The following is a 16,493-nucleotide window of genomic DNA, read 5'->3' as shown; positions in this document are numbered from 1 at the left end:
ACTTTGACTATGACCTTGTCTAAATATGATCAGAGTCGGCAAACTCAAAAGGCCTCCATAGCCTTGGCATTATGTATATGTGTTAAAATATTGCACTATAACCCATAAAATATACAACATGTTAATAACAAAATTTAATCTCTCTCTATATATATTTATAGCTTGTCCCCATTTCTGTCCTCCTCCTTTATAGACACAACCTATTTACATGTAATTAAATTAAATTAAATTAAACCCATTAAATTAATTAAATTAATTAAATTAAATTAACCCATAAAATATACAACATGTTAATAACAAAATTTAATCTCTCTCTATATATATTTAAACCTTGTCCCCATTTCTGTCCTCCTCCTTTATAGACACAACCTATTTACATGTAATTAAATTAAATTAAATTAAATTAAGGATTAAGCTGCTCAGTTATACTAACCATGTTTTAGGTGCTCAATATTCATATAGGGCTAGTGGATACTGTAGAGGGTATTCCAGATTATAGAACACTTGCAACATTGTAGAAAGTTCAATTGAACAGCACTGTCCAGAGCTTCTTCATTCCTTTTTTAAAATCGTTGTATAAGTATTCCATTATAGAACTATTTCACCATCAGTTTAAATGACAAGTGAAACTTTTTCATGCTAATTTTTTTTAACTTTTATTTAATGAATATAAATTTCCAAAGTACAGCTTATGGATTACAATGGCTTTTTCTCCCCCATAACTTCCCTCCCACCCGCAACCCTCCCCTTTCCCACTCCCTCTCCCCATCCATTAACATCAAGATTCATTTTCAATTCTCTTTATATACAGAAGATCAATTTAGCATATATTAAGTAAAGCTTTCAAGAGTTTGCACCCACACAGAAACACAAAGTGGAAAATAATGTTTGAGTACTAGTTATATCATTAGATCACAATGTACAGCACATTAAGGACAGAGATCCTACATGGGGAGTAGATAGACAGTGACTCCCTTTGTTGATTTAACAATTGGCACTCTTGTTTACGAGTCAGTAATCACCCTAGGCTCTTGTCATGAGTTGCCAAGGCTATGGAGGCCTTTTGAGTTTGCCGACTCTGATCATATTTAGACAAGGTCATAGTCAAAGTGTAAGTTCTCTCCTCCCTTCAGAGAAAGGTACCTCCTTCTTTGATGACCTGTTCTTTCCACTGGGATCTCACTCGCATAGATCTTTCATTTAGGTAATTTTTTTTTTTGCCACAGTGTCTTGGCTTTCCATGCCTGAAATATTCTCATGGGCTTTTCAGCCGGATCCGCATGCCTTAAAGGCTGATTCTGAGGCCAAAGTGCTGTTTAGGACATCTGCCATTCTATGAGTCTGCTGTGTATCTCGCTTCCCATGTTGGATCATTCTCTCCCTTTTTTATAACTATCAGTTAGTATTTGCAAACACTAGTCTTGTTTATGTGATCCCTTTGGCTCTTAGTCCTATCATTATGATCAATTGTGGACAGAAATTGATCACTTGGACTAGTGAGATGGCATTGGTACATGCCACCTTGATGGGATTGAATTGGAATCCCCTGGCATATTTCTAACTCTACCATTTGGGGCAAGTCCAATTAAGCATGTCCCAAATTGTACATCTCTTCTCTCTCTTATTCCCACTCTTATATTTAACAGGAAACACTTTTCAGTTAAGTTTCAACACTTAAGAATAATTGTGTATTAATTACAGAGTTCAATCAATAGTATTAAGTAGAACAAAAAAATACTAAAAGGGATAATGTATTCAGTTGTTCATCAACAGTCAGGGCAAGGGCTGATCAAGTCACTGTTTCTCACAGTGTCCATTTCACTTCACCAGGTTTCCTTTTTGGTGCTCGGTTAGTTGTCACTGATCAGGGAGAACCTATGATATTTGTCCCTTTGGGACTGGCTTATTTCACTCAGTGTGATGTTTTCCAGATTCCTCCATTTTGTTGCAAATGACCAGATTTCATTGTTTTTGGTTTTATTTTACTGCTGTATAGTATTCTATAGAGTACATATCCCATAATTTCTTTATCCAGTATACTGTTGATGGGCATTTAGGTTGATTCCAGGTCTTGGCTATTGTGAATTGTGCTGCAATAAGCATTAAGGTGCAGACCACTTTTTTGTTTGCCAATTTAATTTCCTTTGGGTAAATTCCAAGGAGTGGGATGGCTGGGTTGTATGGTAAGGTTATATTCAGGTTTCTGAGGAATCTCCAGACTGACTTCCATAGTGGCTTAACCACTTTGCATTCCCACCAACAGTGGGTTAGTGTCCCTTTTCCCCACATCCTCGCAGGCATCTGTTGTTGGTAGATTTCTGTATGTGAGCCATTCTAACCAGGGTGAGGTGAAACCTCATTGTGGTTTTGATTTGCATTTCCCTGATGGCTAGTGATCTTGAACATTTTTTCATGTGTCTGTTGGCCATTTGGATTTCCTCTTTTGAAAAATGTCTATGGCCAGTGCCATGGCTCAATAGGCTAATCCTCCACCTGAGGTGCCAGCACACTGGGTTCTAGTCCCGGTCAGGGTGCCGGATGTTATCCTGGTTGCCCCTCTTCCAGGACAGCTCTCTGCTATGGCCCAGGAGTGCTGTGGAGGATGGCCCAAGTCCTTAGACCCTGCACCCGCATGGGAGACCAGGAGAAGCACCTGGCTCCTGGCTTCGGATCAGCGCGATGCGCCAGCTGCAGCACGCTGGCCGAGGTGGCCATTGGAGGGTGAACCAACGGTAAAAAGGAAGACCTTTCTCTCTGTCTCTCTCTCACTATCCACTCTGCCTGTCAAAAAAATGTCTATTAAGGTCCTTGGCCTATCTCTTAAGTGGGTTGTTTGTTTTTTTGTTGTGGAGTTTCTTGATCTCTTTGTAGATTCTGGTTATCAACCCTTTATCAGTTGCATAGTTTGCAAATATATTTTCCCATTCTGTCGGTTGTCTCTTCACTTTCCTGACTATTTCTTTTGCAGTACAGAAACTTCTCAATTTGATGCAATCCCAATAGTTAATTTTGGCTTTGACTTCCTGTGCCACCAGGGTCTTTTCCAAGAAGTCTTTGCCTGTGCCTATATCTTGCAGGGTTTCTCCAATGCTCTCTAATAATTTGATGGTGTCACATCGTAGATTTAGGTTTTTACTCCATGTTGAGTGGATTTTTGTGTAAGGTGTAAGGTAGGGGTCTTGCTTCATGCTTCTGCACATGGAAATTCAGTTTTCCCAGCACCATTTATTGAATAGACTGTCCTTGCTACAGGGATTGGTTTTAAATCCTTGATCAAATATAAGATGGCTGTAGATGTTTGGGTTAATTTCTGGTGTTTCTATTCTGTTCTATTGGTCTATCCATCTGTTTCTGTACCAGTACCATGCTGTTTTGGTTACAACTGCCCTGTAGTATGTCCTGAAATCTGGTATTGTGATGCCTCCGGCTTTGTTTTTGTTGTACAAGATTGCTTTAGCTCTTCAAGGTCTCCTGTGTCTCCATATGAATTTCAGAACCATTTTTTCCAGAGCTGAGAAGAATGTCTTTGGTATTTTGATTGGTATCACATCGAATCTATAAATTGCTTTTGGGAGAATGGACATTTTGATGATATTGATTCTTCCAATCCATGAGCATGGAAGATTTTTCCATTTCTTGGTATCCTCTTCTATTTCTTTCTTTAAGATTTTGTAATTCTGATTGTAGAGATCTTTAACGTCCTTGATTAAGTTTACTCCAGGGTTTTTGATTGTTTTAGTGGCTATTGTGAATGGGATTGATCTTAGCAGTTCTTTCTCAGCAGTGGCATTGCCTGTGTATACAAAGGCTGTTGATTTTTGTGCATTGATTTTTATATCCTGCTACTTTGCCAAACTCTTCTATGAGTTCCAATAGTCTCTTAGTAGAGTTCTTTGGATCCCCTAAATAAAGAAGCATATCATCTGCAAAGAAGGATAGTTTGACTTCTTCCTTCCCAATTTGTATCCCTTTAATTTATTTTTCGTGCCTGATGGCTTTGGCTAAAACTTCCAGAACTCTATTGAATATCAGTGGTGAGAGTGGGCATCCCTGTCTGGTACCAGATCTCAGTGGAAATGCTTCCAACTTTTCCCCATTCAATAGGATGCTGGCCATGGTTTTTTCATAAATTGCTTTGATTATATTGAGGAATGTTCCTTCTATACCCAATTTGCTTAGAGTTTTCATCATGAAAGAGTGTTGAATTTTATCGAATGCTTTCTCTGCATTTATTGAGATAATCATATGGTTTTTCTTCTGCAGTTTGTTAATGTTGTGTATCACATTGATTGATTTGCAGACATTGAACCATCCCTGCATACCAGGGATAAATCCCACTTGGTCTGGGTGGATGGTTTTTTTGATGTATTGTTGTATTCTATTGGCAAGAATTTTATTGAGGATTTTTGTGTGTATGTTCATCAGGGATGTTGGTCTGTAATTTTCTTTCAATGCTGCATCTTTTTCCGGCTTAGGGATTAAGGTGATGCTGGCTTCATAGAAAGAATTTGGGAGGATTCCCTCTTTTTTAATTGCTCTGAATAGTTTGAGAAGAAATGGGATTAGTTCTTCTTTAAATGTCTGGTAGAATTCAGTAGTGAATCCATCTGTTCCTGGGGTTTCTTTGTTGGGAGGGCCTTTATTACTGTTTCAATTTCTTTCTCAGTTATGGGTCTATTTAGGTTTTCTATGTCTTCCTGGTTCAATTTAGGTAGATTGCATGTGTCCAGGAATCTATCCATTTCTGATAGATTTCCCTGTTTGCTGGCATACAACTCTTTGTAGTAATTTGTGATGACTCTTTATTTCTGTAGTGTCTGTTACATTTCCTTTTTCATCTCTGATTTTATTGATTTTGGGTCTTTTCTTTTTTTAGTTAGTTGAGCCAATGGTGTGTCAATTTTATTCATTTTTTCAAAAAACCAGCTCTTCGTTTGGCTGATTTTTTTGTAATTTTTTTTTATTCAATCCTGTTGATTTCTTCTCTGATTTAATTATTTCTCTTCTACTAGATTTGGGTCTGGTTTGCTGCAGTTTTTCTGGATCCTTGAGATGTGTTGAAAGCTCATTTATTTGGTGCCTTTCCCATTTCTTGATGTAGGCACCTATTGCTATAAACTTTCCTCTCAACACTGCTTTTGCCGTATCCCATAAGTTTTGATATGTTGTGTTGTTATCCTCATTTACTTCCAGAAAGTTTTTGATTTCTCTTTTGATTCTTCTATGACCCAGTGTTCATTCAGGAGCATGTTGTTCAGTCTCCATGTGTTTGCATACTTTCTGGGGTTTCCTGAGTTACTAATTTCCAGCTTCATTCCGCTGTGGTCTGAGAAGCTGCATGGTATGATTCTAATTCTTTTGAATTTGCTGAGACTTGCTTTATGGCCTAGTATGTGGTCAATCCTAGAGAAGGTTCCATGCACTGTTGAGAAGAATGTAAAGTCTTTAAATGTAGGATTGAAAGTTCTGTAGATATCTGTTAGATCCATTTGGGCAATTGTGTTGATTGAATCTGCTGTTTCCTTGTTGATCTTCTGTCCGGTTGATCTGTCTATTTCTGAGAGTGGAGTATTGAAGTCCCCCAGTACTATGGTATTGGAATCTAAGTCTCCCTTTAAGTACTTAACATATCTTTTAAATAAACCGGTGCCCTTTAATTAGGTGCATATACATTTATAATAGTTACATCTTCCTGTTGAATTGAACCCTTAATCATTATATAGTGCCCCTCTTTGTCTCTCTTAACAGTTTTTGTGTTAAAGTTTATTTTGTCTGATATTAATATAGCTACATCTGCTTTTTTTTTTTTTTTTTTTTTGGTTTCTGTTGGCATGGATTATCTTTTTCCAACCTTTCACTTTCAGTCTGCATGCATCTTTGTTGGAAAGATGTGTTTCTTGTAGGCAGCAAATAGATGGGTTTTGTTCCTTAATCCATTCAGGCAGTCTGTGTCTTTTAGTTGGGGAGTTGAGGCTATCAACATTCAATGTGACTATTGATAAGTAGTAACTTTGCCCGGCCATTTTCCCAAAGATATTTTTTAGTATATGCTTTGAGCTTCCCATGCTCTTTTACTGGGAGGTTTTCTTCCTTTACCTTCTTTCATATTGATGGTCGTGTTTCTGTGTTTCTGTGTGTAGCACATCTTTAAGCATTTTTTTGCAGGGCTGGATGAGTGGCGACAAATTCTTTCAATTTCTGTTTGCTATGAAAGGTCTTTATTTCACCTTCATTCACAAATGAGAGCTTTGCAGGACATAATATTCTGGGCTGGCAGTTTTTCTCTCTTAGTACCTGGGCTGTATTTCGCCATTCCCTCCTAGCCTGTAGGGTTTCTGATGAGAAGTCTGCTGTGAGTCTAATTGGAGATCCTCTGAGAGTAATCTGACATTTCTCTCTTGCACATTTTAGGATCTTTTCTTTATGTTTCACTGTGGTGAGTTTAATTACAATGTGTCGTGGTGAGGATCTCTTTTGGTCATGTTTATTAGGGGTTCTATGAGCTTCCTGTACTAGGATGTCTCTGTCCTTCTCCAGACCCGGGAAATTTTCTGCTAGTATCTCACTTAAAAGGCCTTCTAATCCTTTCTCTCTCTTCATGCCTTCAGGAACTCTAGAACCCGAATGTTGGGTTTTTTAATAGTATCCTGTAGATTCCCAACAATATTTTTTAGATTTCTAATTCCTCTTCTTTTCTTTGGTTTGACTGTATACTTTCCTGTTCTCTGTCTTCTAAGTCTGATATTCTCTCTTCTGCTTCAGTCATTCTGTTTTTAAGGCTCTCTAATGTGTTTGTCATTTGATCTATTGAATTCTTCATTTCATTATGATTTCTCTTCACTATCACCATTTCATGTTCTACTAGTTTTTTCATTTCATTTTGATTCCTCCTTAATATTTCATTTTCGCAAGAGAGATTTTCTATCCTGTCCAGTAAGGATTTCTGTAGTTCAAGAATTCGTTTTTTGAGAATTTCTTAATGTTCTTATCAATTTTTTGAGATCCGTTTCTTGCATTTCTTCTATCTCATCTTCATAATCTTGAATTGGGGTGTTTTGTTCATTTGGGGGAGTCAGTGTCTTCCTTGTTCTTGTTTCCTCAGTTTCTGCGTTTGTTGCTTGGCATTGTGGAGATATTCTTTGGTTTCTTCACTGCAGTGGTTTTTCTGATTATACTATGATTCTAGATTAAGTGGACTATCTGCTTTTGATGGATCCTTAGAGGCTTGTGATGGGTGTGGCCAGAGAGCTCTGTTTGGTTCTTCAGGGTTAAGGGTGTGTAAAAGGTGACTCACCCAGGTTGTTCTCTCTCTCTCTCTTTTTAACTCAGAAGGTAAGTAATTCCGCACACCTGAGTGGAATTGAGGGTAGTCAGTGTATGAAATCTGGCCCCTGTGGGTATACGTCTGTTCTGCCCCAAGGACCACACAAAGGGTCTATGCAGACCTCAGTGTGATCTCAAATTTCTCTGCAGTCTCCCACCGGGTTGCCAAGGTTACCGAGTTTGTGTACTCTGTGAATTCTCTCCCACACCCTCAGATTTTCACAGTCTCAGCTCATTAGCTCCATACCTTCAGTAGGTCCTAACCTCCTGTTATTTCTTCCCACCAGAGTCAGGTTTTTCTGCTTGGCTAATGGCGGGCGCCACTTTATGTATGTCCAAAATGGCGCCTGCTCTTTGTCTTGCTTGCCTTTGAAAGGTTTGTGGAGAGAGGGGCTCGTGTCCATGCTGGTCTTTTATTTATTTATTTTTTTCTCTCCTCTAGTTAGCCTGGTGACCTTTCCCCAGTGGGGCTTCAAGCCTCATTCCCTCTAGGCTCTTTCTGCCATTTCCCCGTCAATGTCTTGGGCTACTGAGGTTTTGCTTCACCTCCCCTTCCAGTGCTGGTGTGTAGACTCCACGGCTGGGCTCCCAAGCCGTGGGCATCCTTGTTCTCCCCGTAGGCCCTCCGTGTCACATCCACTAGATCCGGAAGAGTTTCCTCTGCAATTTTTTTCCCAAGCCTTTCCTTGAAACTCTGAATTTGGAAGGCTGATGTGTGGATGGAGATCGCAGAGCATTCGGTGGTGTGGAAGGAGTTCCAGGGGTGTGCTTTGTGACTGGCAGAAATCCAGGACCCCAGAGCAGCTCAGAGGTCCCCAAAGGGACAGCAAAGTCACTGGGGACACTGGATCACCAACGTACAGTTTTCCCGGCCAATGAACCAATGTTATATATTCCTGTTAGGCCATCACAAAGCACACTGAACACCGGAGTAAAGGAAGGTTTTTTTGGAAAAAATGCAACAGACCGGAGGGGAGGGATGAAGAAGGAAGAGAGAGAGAGTATAAGAAAGAAAGAGACAGAGGAGAGGAGCTAGTGAGAAGATAGAGCAGAGAGAAGAGAGATGAGAGGAGGAGAGGTGAGCAGACAAGAGTTTTTTTTCATGCTAATTTAAAATGTTACTGGAGTACCTTCCCTAAGGATGGTATAGCTTTTCTTTGCAACAAATCCCTCTCACCCCCGAACAAAAAACAAAAGAGTATGAGAAAAACCTGGTTATCTGGGTTTCAGTTTACAATGTTAGAATAGTCTGTTTACTTTTCATAGCAAAAGGGTGACAGGAAAGAGCTAAAATACATTTCATATTGAAGTTCATTAGAAATAACCCTAATTTCCACTTCTCTCCATTTTCCTTCCTAATCCTAATTTGTCATTTGGTCTCTGAAAAGTTACACGTTCAAAAGTTTAAAGCACTGTGTGAGTGCCGGGGAACCAATCAACCCTGAAGTGACTGAACAATGGAGAAAGCAGACTGGCCTGGATATCTATGAAGGATATGGACAGACGGAAACGGTATCTGACCTCACCCTAAAAGCAGGGCTGGTTTCAGTATACTCAGATGAATAAAAACTTTATGATTGTTTGAGAGATAGGGAAGAAGTACAGAGGTTAGAAAACAAGAAAATTAAGAAAAAAAAAAGGGCTTGAGGAAAGCTAGTTGCAAAAAAGTTCTATCAACAGTTATTTAAATAGTCATTCACTGAAGAAAAAACACTATTAACTGATCAGGGTTGGGGGAGTGATTCACTCCCCAAATGCCCACAATAGGACCAGGCTGCAGCCAAGAATCAGGAATCTAATCTGGTTCTCCAATCTGGGTGGCAGAGACCCAAGTACTTGGGCCATCAGCTGCTACATCCTAGGGTACACATGAGTAGGAAGCTGGATTAGAAGAAGAGGTAGGCAGAACTTGAACCAGGCACTCCAGTGTGGTATGTGGGCGCCCCAAGCAATGCTCCAAATGCACATCTCCTACAATATTTTTTAAATAAAAAATACTGGATCTGTGTAGTGGGTTAAGCTGCCATCTGTGTATGGGTGCTAGTTCATGTCTCAGCTGTTCCAATTCCGATCCAGCTCCCTGCTAATGCACCTAGGACAGCAGCAGAAGATGGCTCAAATGACAACTACATGTGAGACCTGGAATAAGCTCCTGGCTCCTGACTTTGGCCTGGCCCATCCCTGGCTGTTGTGGCCATCTGGGGAATGAACCAGCTGATGGAAGATTTCTGTCTCTGTCTCACAACAGACTTTTAAATAAACACTGCCTTTCAAATAAAATAAATAAATCTTAAAAAAATACTGGATCTGCAGAAGGAGAGGTTGTCTTATTGTTGATTGTTAGTCAAGGCTGCCTCAAATGGAAACACTGGCTGAGTTGCTTGATATCTGAAATATTGAGAGCTTGAAATAGAGGAGCTTGGAAGACTCCAAACAAAATAATGACAAAAAAATTACTTTGATTTGATCAGTAAACGTGGTACATATTAATCAAAATATCACACTGTGCCACATAAATATGTACAATCATTAAGTGTAATTAAAATTTTAATGTTTAATGAGAAATGTTAAGTAACCTGAGTTGATCATCACCCATTGAATATACGTATTGAATTATCACACTGCATCCAAAAAATATGTACACTTAAAATAATAATTTAAAACAAAGGAAATATTAAGAGTTGCTAGATGATTCCTTGGAAAACATATTATTATTTTTTTTTTTGGACAGGCAGAATGGAAAGTGAGAGAGAGAGAGACAGACAGAAAGGTCTTCCTTTTCCATTGGTTCATCCCGCAATGGCAACTGCGGCTGGCGCGCTGTGGCTGGCACACCACGCTGATCTGAAGCCAGGAGCCAGGTGCTTCTCCTGGTCTCCCATGCGGGTGCAGGGCCCAAGGACTTGGGCCATCCTCCACTGCACTCCCAGGCCACAGCAGAGAGCTGGACTGGAAGAAGAGCCAACTGGGACAGAATGTGGCACCCCGACCGGGACTAGAACCCGGAGTGCAGGCACCTCAGGCGGAGGATTAGCCTATTGAGCCACAGCACCGGCCAGGAAAACATTCTAAAAATAGTTCTTGGGGCTGGTTCTGTGGCATAGTGAGTAAAGATGCCACCTGTTACTGGATCTGTATAGCAGGCTAAGCTGCCATCTGCAACACTGGCATCCCATATGGCACAGTTCAAGTCCTGGCTCCACTTCTGATCCAGTTCCCTGCTAATGGCCTGGGAAAGGCAGTGAAAGATGGCCTAAAGCGTTTGGGCCCCTGCCACCCATGTGAGAGACCTGGATGAAGCTTCTAGCTCCTGGCTTTGGCCTGGCTCAGCCCTGGCCCTTGTGGCCATCTGGGGAGTGAACCAGCAGATGGAAGACCTCTCTGTCTCTCTTTGTATTAAGTCTTTCAAATAAATAAATAAATCTTTAAAAAAAGAGTTTATTTAAGAGATCATAGAAATAACAAAAAGAAAGTCTAGAATAAATTAATGAAATAAGAACAAAAGTAATTATTTTGTGGGAGAAGGAAAGGTAAGATGGAGTAGATAAGGGAATATTTGAAAGAATTTCACCATTTTTTTTTTTTTTAAGATTTGTTTATTTGAAAGTCAGAGTTACACAGAGAAAGAAGGAGAGATAGTGAGGTCTTCCATCTGCTGGTTTACTCCCCAGTTGGCTGATCCAAAGACAGGAGCCAGGAGTTTTCTCCGGTCTCCCACACAGGTCCAGGGCCCCAAGGATTTGGGCCATCCACTGCTTTCCCAGGCCACATCAGAGAGCTGGATCAGAAGTGGAGCAGCCAGGACTTGAACTGGCACCCATATGGAATGCTGGCACTGCGGGTGCCAGCCCCACAATGTATCTTTTTTAATGATTCAATTTTCAAATTGAATGTATTATCTAGTCAAAAATTAAAATAAGAAAAATAAACAAACATTGGCAAATCACTTAAACAGAAAGAGCATAACAAGTATTATGCCAAACACAAATGTTTTAATATGGATGTTTTAGTATTCATAAACTGTCATAACTTTATTATGCATATATGTAGATTGTCAATCTATACCCCATGAAAGCAGGCTTTTTAATATTGAGGCTGTTTCATAGTAAGTGCTCAATACATATTTGTTGAACATGTGCATGATAGATGAATAAATGACTTTTGAGTTATTTATAATATTACCTTACTTTTTCTTCTTCTTAACTAGGTGCTAATCTGTGGAAATTTTAAGGGAATGAAAATCAAGCCTGGCTCAATGGGAAAGCCTTCTCCTGCTTTTGATGTTAAGGTTTGCACACCCCCTTCCTGGAAAATATTTCACAACCTAATTTGTTTTCCACCTACCCCCAAGCACACTTCTTGTTTTGGTGATGTCTCCATGTTACTTCCATGGTACCTCAATTTCCATGCAAAGATGGAAATGAGTTAGAAATGTTACCTTAATGTCTTCATAATTTTGCAAATATTTACATGTACCATGCAGTTCTATGCACTTTATAAATATTAATCTGGTTAATTCCTAGGAAGAACCTACAATAGCCATATTAATAGCCAATTAATTAACAGACAAGTTAAGAAACTCACCTGAAGTTACCCAGCTAGTTGTTGCTAGAACAGAGATTCAATCGCAAGCAATCTGGCTACAATATCTGTACTTTTAACCACAACGGAGCACTGCCCCTTCCTGGGAGGGAGGTCAGGACCTCTGGAGGGGGTCAACAAGGCCAAAAGAGGCTAGTTTACAGCAGTAAACTCTCCTTCTTTGCCCGTCTTTCTGCCCCCCACTGTGCGCCCCACAAAAGCCTCAGTCCCAGGCAATCTGAAATGGTTGCTGACCCTAATAACAACAACAGACTGATTTCAGGCCTTCTGTGAGGATTGAAATAATACCGCTAAAGATTTATTTTATTTATTTGAAAGACAGAGTTACAGAGAGAGGTAGACATGGAGAGAGAGGTCTTCCATCCGATGGTTCACTCCCCAGATGGCTGCAATGGCTGGAGCTGTGATGATCCGAAGCCAGGAGCCAGGAGCTAGGAGCTTCTTCTGGGTCTCCCACGTGGGTGCAGGGGCCCAAGGACCCGGGCCATCTTCTACTTCTATCCTAGGCCATAGCAGAGAGCTGGATCGGAAGAGAACCAGAACCGGCACCCATATGGGATGCTGGCACTTCAGGTCAGGGCTTTATCCCACTGTGCCACAGCGCCAGCCCTGGGGATTGAGATAATATCCCTAAAGAGCACAGCAGAGTGCCTGGCACATAATGAGGGTTTAAAATACAGGTGCTGTTGACATCATTCATATCTCCCTCACAGTTTCTTTCAAAATCTAAGAAAAAATGGCAAGGGAGCCCTAATTTCATTCTGTAACCAGATTTAAAAGTTGATTGGTTAACAGGCAACCCTCGGTTGGAGAAAGGAATATTGACAATTAAGCATGATCATGTCTGCATTGCAGGTAAGTTTCACGCAGCGTTGTTTTTTTTTTTTTTTTTAAGATTTATTTTATTTATTTGAAAGGCAGAGTTACAGAGAGGCAGAGGTGGAGGTGGGGGGGGGGGGGAAAGTCTTTGATCTGCTGATTCATTCCATAGATGGCCACAATAGCCTGAGTTGTGATGATCCAAAACTAGGAGCTTCTTCAAGGTTTCCCACATGGGTGCAGGGGCCCAAGGACTTGGGCCATCTTCCACTGCTTTCCCAGGCCTTAGCAGAGAGCTGGATTGGAAGTGGAACAGCTGGGACTCAAACTGGCATCCATACGGGATGCTGGCATTGCAGGCCATGGCTTTACCCGCTGTGCCTTAGCCCGGCCCCAACAGCTGTGTTCCTTTCCTCCCCTTCCCTCTTAATAACTATTCCCAACATGCAGCACTGTCAGTCTCATAGGCACTTGTAATCCCAACTGCAATGAATCCCAGCCAGTTCCCCACTAATTCAAGCCCAGTGGTTTCTCTGGAGCAGCTCTTTGCAAAAATTACATGGCTCGAAGGATAACAGTACCCTGATCCCATCCTCAGTCACCATTGCTACTTTCATTTTAAACACTGTTCTGAGGACTATTATTACTTGGGTCTTGCTATAAAGCAGAAAGTGTTTGCAATATTCTTTTGGCACCTGTGCTCCAGAGAGTGGATATCACATTCCCATAGTCTCAAGGCCCAAAGCTCATTAGTTTCATGTTCAAACATTTTAGTATCCCTTGAACAATAGGAATATAGTTTCCCCAGAGATAGAAGATTTTTATCCATTTTTCCTGTTAAAGAGTAGTCTGTGTTAGTTACCTGGAACTTTTAACATGCCTCCTTTCCATCAATAATTCTTTTTTTTAAAGATGTATTTATTTATTTGAAAGGCAGAATTATAGGGAGGTGGAGGCAGAAAGAGAGAGAGATGTCCTCCATCCACTGGTTCATTCCCCAGATGGCCACAATGGCTGGAGATGCACTAAAATGAAGCAAGGATTTTCACTTTATGTTTCTGTGTGGGAGCAAACTGTTGAAATCCATACTTAATGTATACTAAGCTGATCTTCTGTATATTAAGATAATCGAAAATGAATCTTGATGTGAATGGAAGGGAAGAGGGAGTGGGAAAGGGGAGGGTTGTGGGTGGGAGGGACGGTATGGGGGGGAAGCCATTGTAATCCATAAGTCGTACTTTGGAAATTTATATGCATTAAATAAAAGTTTAAAAAAAAAAATGAAGCAAGGAGCCAGGAGCTTCCTCCAGGTCTCCCATGTGGGTGCCCAAGGACTTGGGCTATCTTCTACTGCTTTCCTAGGCCACAGTAAAGAGCTAAATCAGAAGTGGAGTGGCTGGGACTCAAATCGGCACCCATATGGGATGCTGGCACTGCAGGTGGTGGCTTACCTGCTATGTCACAGTGCTGGCCCCAATAATTCTTTAAAGCCTAAAGCCAAATATTCCTTTAAATGGCTGGGTTGGAATTTATGCTTTTTTTTTTTTTTTAATTTGCAAGAGCTTAAAAGGAAAATTTGTACCTCTATAGTTCTTTTGCTTTTCAACTTTCTCATCTGCCCATAAGCCCCTTTCCTTCTGGATAATTATTACATTTATTTTCTAAGAAAGTCACACTGCAGGTCTGAAGGTACCTGGTAGATATACATAAAGGTAGAGTTTTGCTACTTAGAAACAGCTAAAAAGTCATTTAGAGCAGAAATAGCATATAAGCAATCAATCTGACAATTCCAGTTTTAAAAATTAGATCTAACCCTCAAGAGACATTGCAAACCAAAGTAATGATTAGAAGCACTGGCTCTTGAGTCACTGCTGAGATCTGTATTCCAGCTCAATCATATACTGTAAACTTTCTGAACCTCCCTTTCTTCATTCTTAAAGTGGGCATAATAACAGTTCCAACCATACAGAGTTGTTGTAAGATAGTAAGTATAAAGTACTTAAAACTTTAGCATCTAATATTTAGCATGCAATAAGTGTTTAATAACTGATAGTCACTATTGGGCATTTCAGGGAACCATGAGGATTAGAGAGAAGGTAAGAGAGCAAGACTTTGGCTATGTACCATTGTCTCAACCAAAGAACGTTCTCCTTTCCCTGTTCATTTATTCTGGGCTTCAGAAGTAAGATTTAATCAAGAGAAAAAGATTATCAAGATATATTGTTAAACAAGAAAAGCAGTTGTAAAACTGTGTATCATAAAATGGTCCTATTTTTTTCCTATGTCTATAATGTTTCAAAGGCTGTTACCAAAATGTGATTGTTACTAGATGGTTGATTATAAGACAATTTTTATTCTTCTTTCACATGTGAGTAACCTGCTAAAATTTAAATGAATGTATTTCTCTTAGAAGTTTAAAGCATACTGAAATATTTTCTCCAACCTAGGGTTGCCTATTAACCAATCAACTTTTCAAAATTGTTTTCTTAAATGGCACAAAGCAAAATAAAACATGCAACGTTAAATACAAATTCTCTTAAATATTCATAAATTATTCTTTTTTATCCTAGATTTTAGATGTAAATGGTAATGTTCTACCTCCTGGACAAGAAGGAGACATTGGCATTCAAGTTCTACCTAATCGACCATTTGGTCTTTTCACTCATTATGTAGTAAGAGACCTATTAAAATAATATCTTCTATGTATTTCTCAAAAGTGTTTGGTATCTACCCCTAATCACCACAAAACACACCTATGGTATACTTTACTTGATCTTTTCTTTCTTTCTTTCTTTTTTAAAGACTTATTCACTTGAAGGGTAGTTAGAGACAGACAGACACACACACACAAAGAAAGAAAGAGAGAGAAAGAGAGAGAATGAATCTTCTACCTGCTGGTGCACTCCCCAGATGGCTGCAATAGCCAGGGCTGGGCCAGGCCCAAGTCAGGATCCAGGAGTTCTGTCTGGGTCTCTTACATGTGGCAAGGGCCTAACCACCTGGGCCATCTTCTGCCGCTTTCCCAACCCCATTCATTAGCAGGAAACTGGACTGGAAGCACAGCAGCTGGGACTTAAACCAGCACTCAAATGGGATGCTGGTGCTCAAATGGGATGCAGGCACTGCTGGCAGCTGCTTAACCTGCTGAACCACAATGCCAGTGGCGCCACTTGGTCTTTTCTTGAGAGATTTGTTGTGCTGAATAGCAATCCCACAGACTAGGACTTGAAGAAACACCCAAATGCTTGCTTAAAAAAAAAAAAAAAAAAAAAAGTATGCTGGCTAACTCTGTGGGCTAAATCACTGTTGAAGACCCATGAGGGCAAAAGAAGGTGTCCTAGAAAGAAGCCTCTTAACTATCCGTGCCGTCTTAACGTCCACTGATAGTCTCAACTACTGAACACAACCATTCATGTTCCTGATATCTGATTATTGCTCTCCCTTTTGGGGAGGATTGACATAGGGAAAGGGGCAATGGGATTAGGTACATTTCACCAGAAGTTTTCCAAGATCCTTATTCTCTGCAAATATATTTCATCCCTTATTATAATGTACAAACAGAGCAGTTTATATCAATGTAATAAGGGTTCAGGTCCAGGTTCTACTTGCTAGCGTACTTTACATAATACAACAATACTTCATTCACTTCTCTTCTTAAGCTGGAGTTACAGAAGCAGTTTGCTGCTTTTGTACAGAAGAAAAAAAAAACTGTCATCTCTTTGAATTATTAGGTATGTTTTCTTTGAGTA

At 40.1% G+C, this 16,493-nt stretch overlaps 2 protein-coding genes across 5 annotated transcripts in view; one reads left to right on the top strand and one right to left on the bottom strand.

The window, feature by feature from the left end:
- The window catches only part of ERI2 (ERI1 exoribonuclease family member 2), a 38,626-nt gene that overhangs the window by 5,463 nt on the left and 16,670 nt on the right, over positions 1-16,493 (bottom strand). The window contains exon 9 of one of the 4 annotated variants that reach the window (XM_089321582.1): positions 12,194-12,445. The exons of 2 other annotated variants lie outside the window; for them this stretch is intronic. In XM_089321582.1, coding sequence (XP_089177708.1) covers positions 12,428-12,445 — 18 coding nt within the window. In that variant the 3' untranslated portion in view covers positions 12,194-12,427. Of the gene's footprint in view, positions 1-12,193; positions 12,446-16,493 lie in introns of those variants that run through there. One more of the 4 variants, XM_089321583.1, reaches the window with a different exon arrangement.
- The window catches only part of ACSM3 (acyl-CoA synthetase medium chain family member 3), a 39,359-nt gene that overhangs the window by 15,532 nt on the left and 7,334 nt on the right, over positions 1-16,493 (top strand). The window contains exons 8-10 of the mRNA XM_002711809.6: positions 8,712-8,835; positions 11,531-11,611; positions 15,315-15,416. Of these exons, the coding sequence (XP_002711855.1) occupies positions 8,712-8,835; positions 11,531-11,611; positions 15,315-15,416 (307 nt within the window). The remainder of the gene's footprint in view (positions 1-8,711; positions 8,836-11,530; positions 11,612-15,314; positions 15,417-16,493) is intronic.

The sequence above is a fragment of the Oryctolagus cuniculus genome, chromosome 19, assembly GCF_051225735.1.
Source record: "Oryctolagus cuniculus isolate XC-2025 breed Fujian yellow rabbit chromosome 19, ASM5122573v1, whole genome shotgun sequence".
Taxonomy (NCBI): domain Eukaryota; kingdom Metazoa; phylum Chordata; class Mammalia; order Lagomorpha; family Leporidae; genus Oryctolagus; species Oryctolagus cuniculus.
This window is presented reverse-complemented; position numbering and strand designations above follow the sequence as displayed.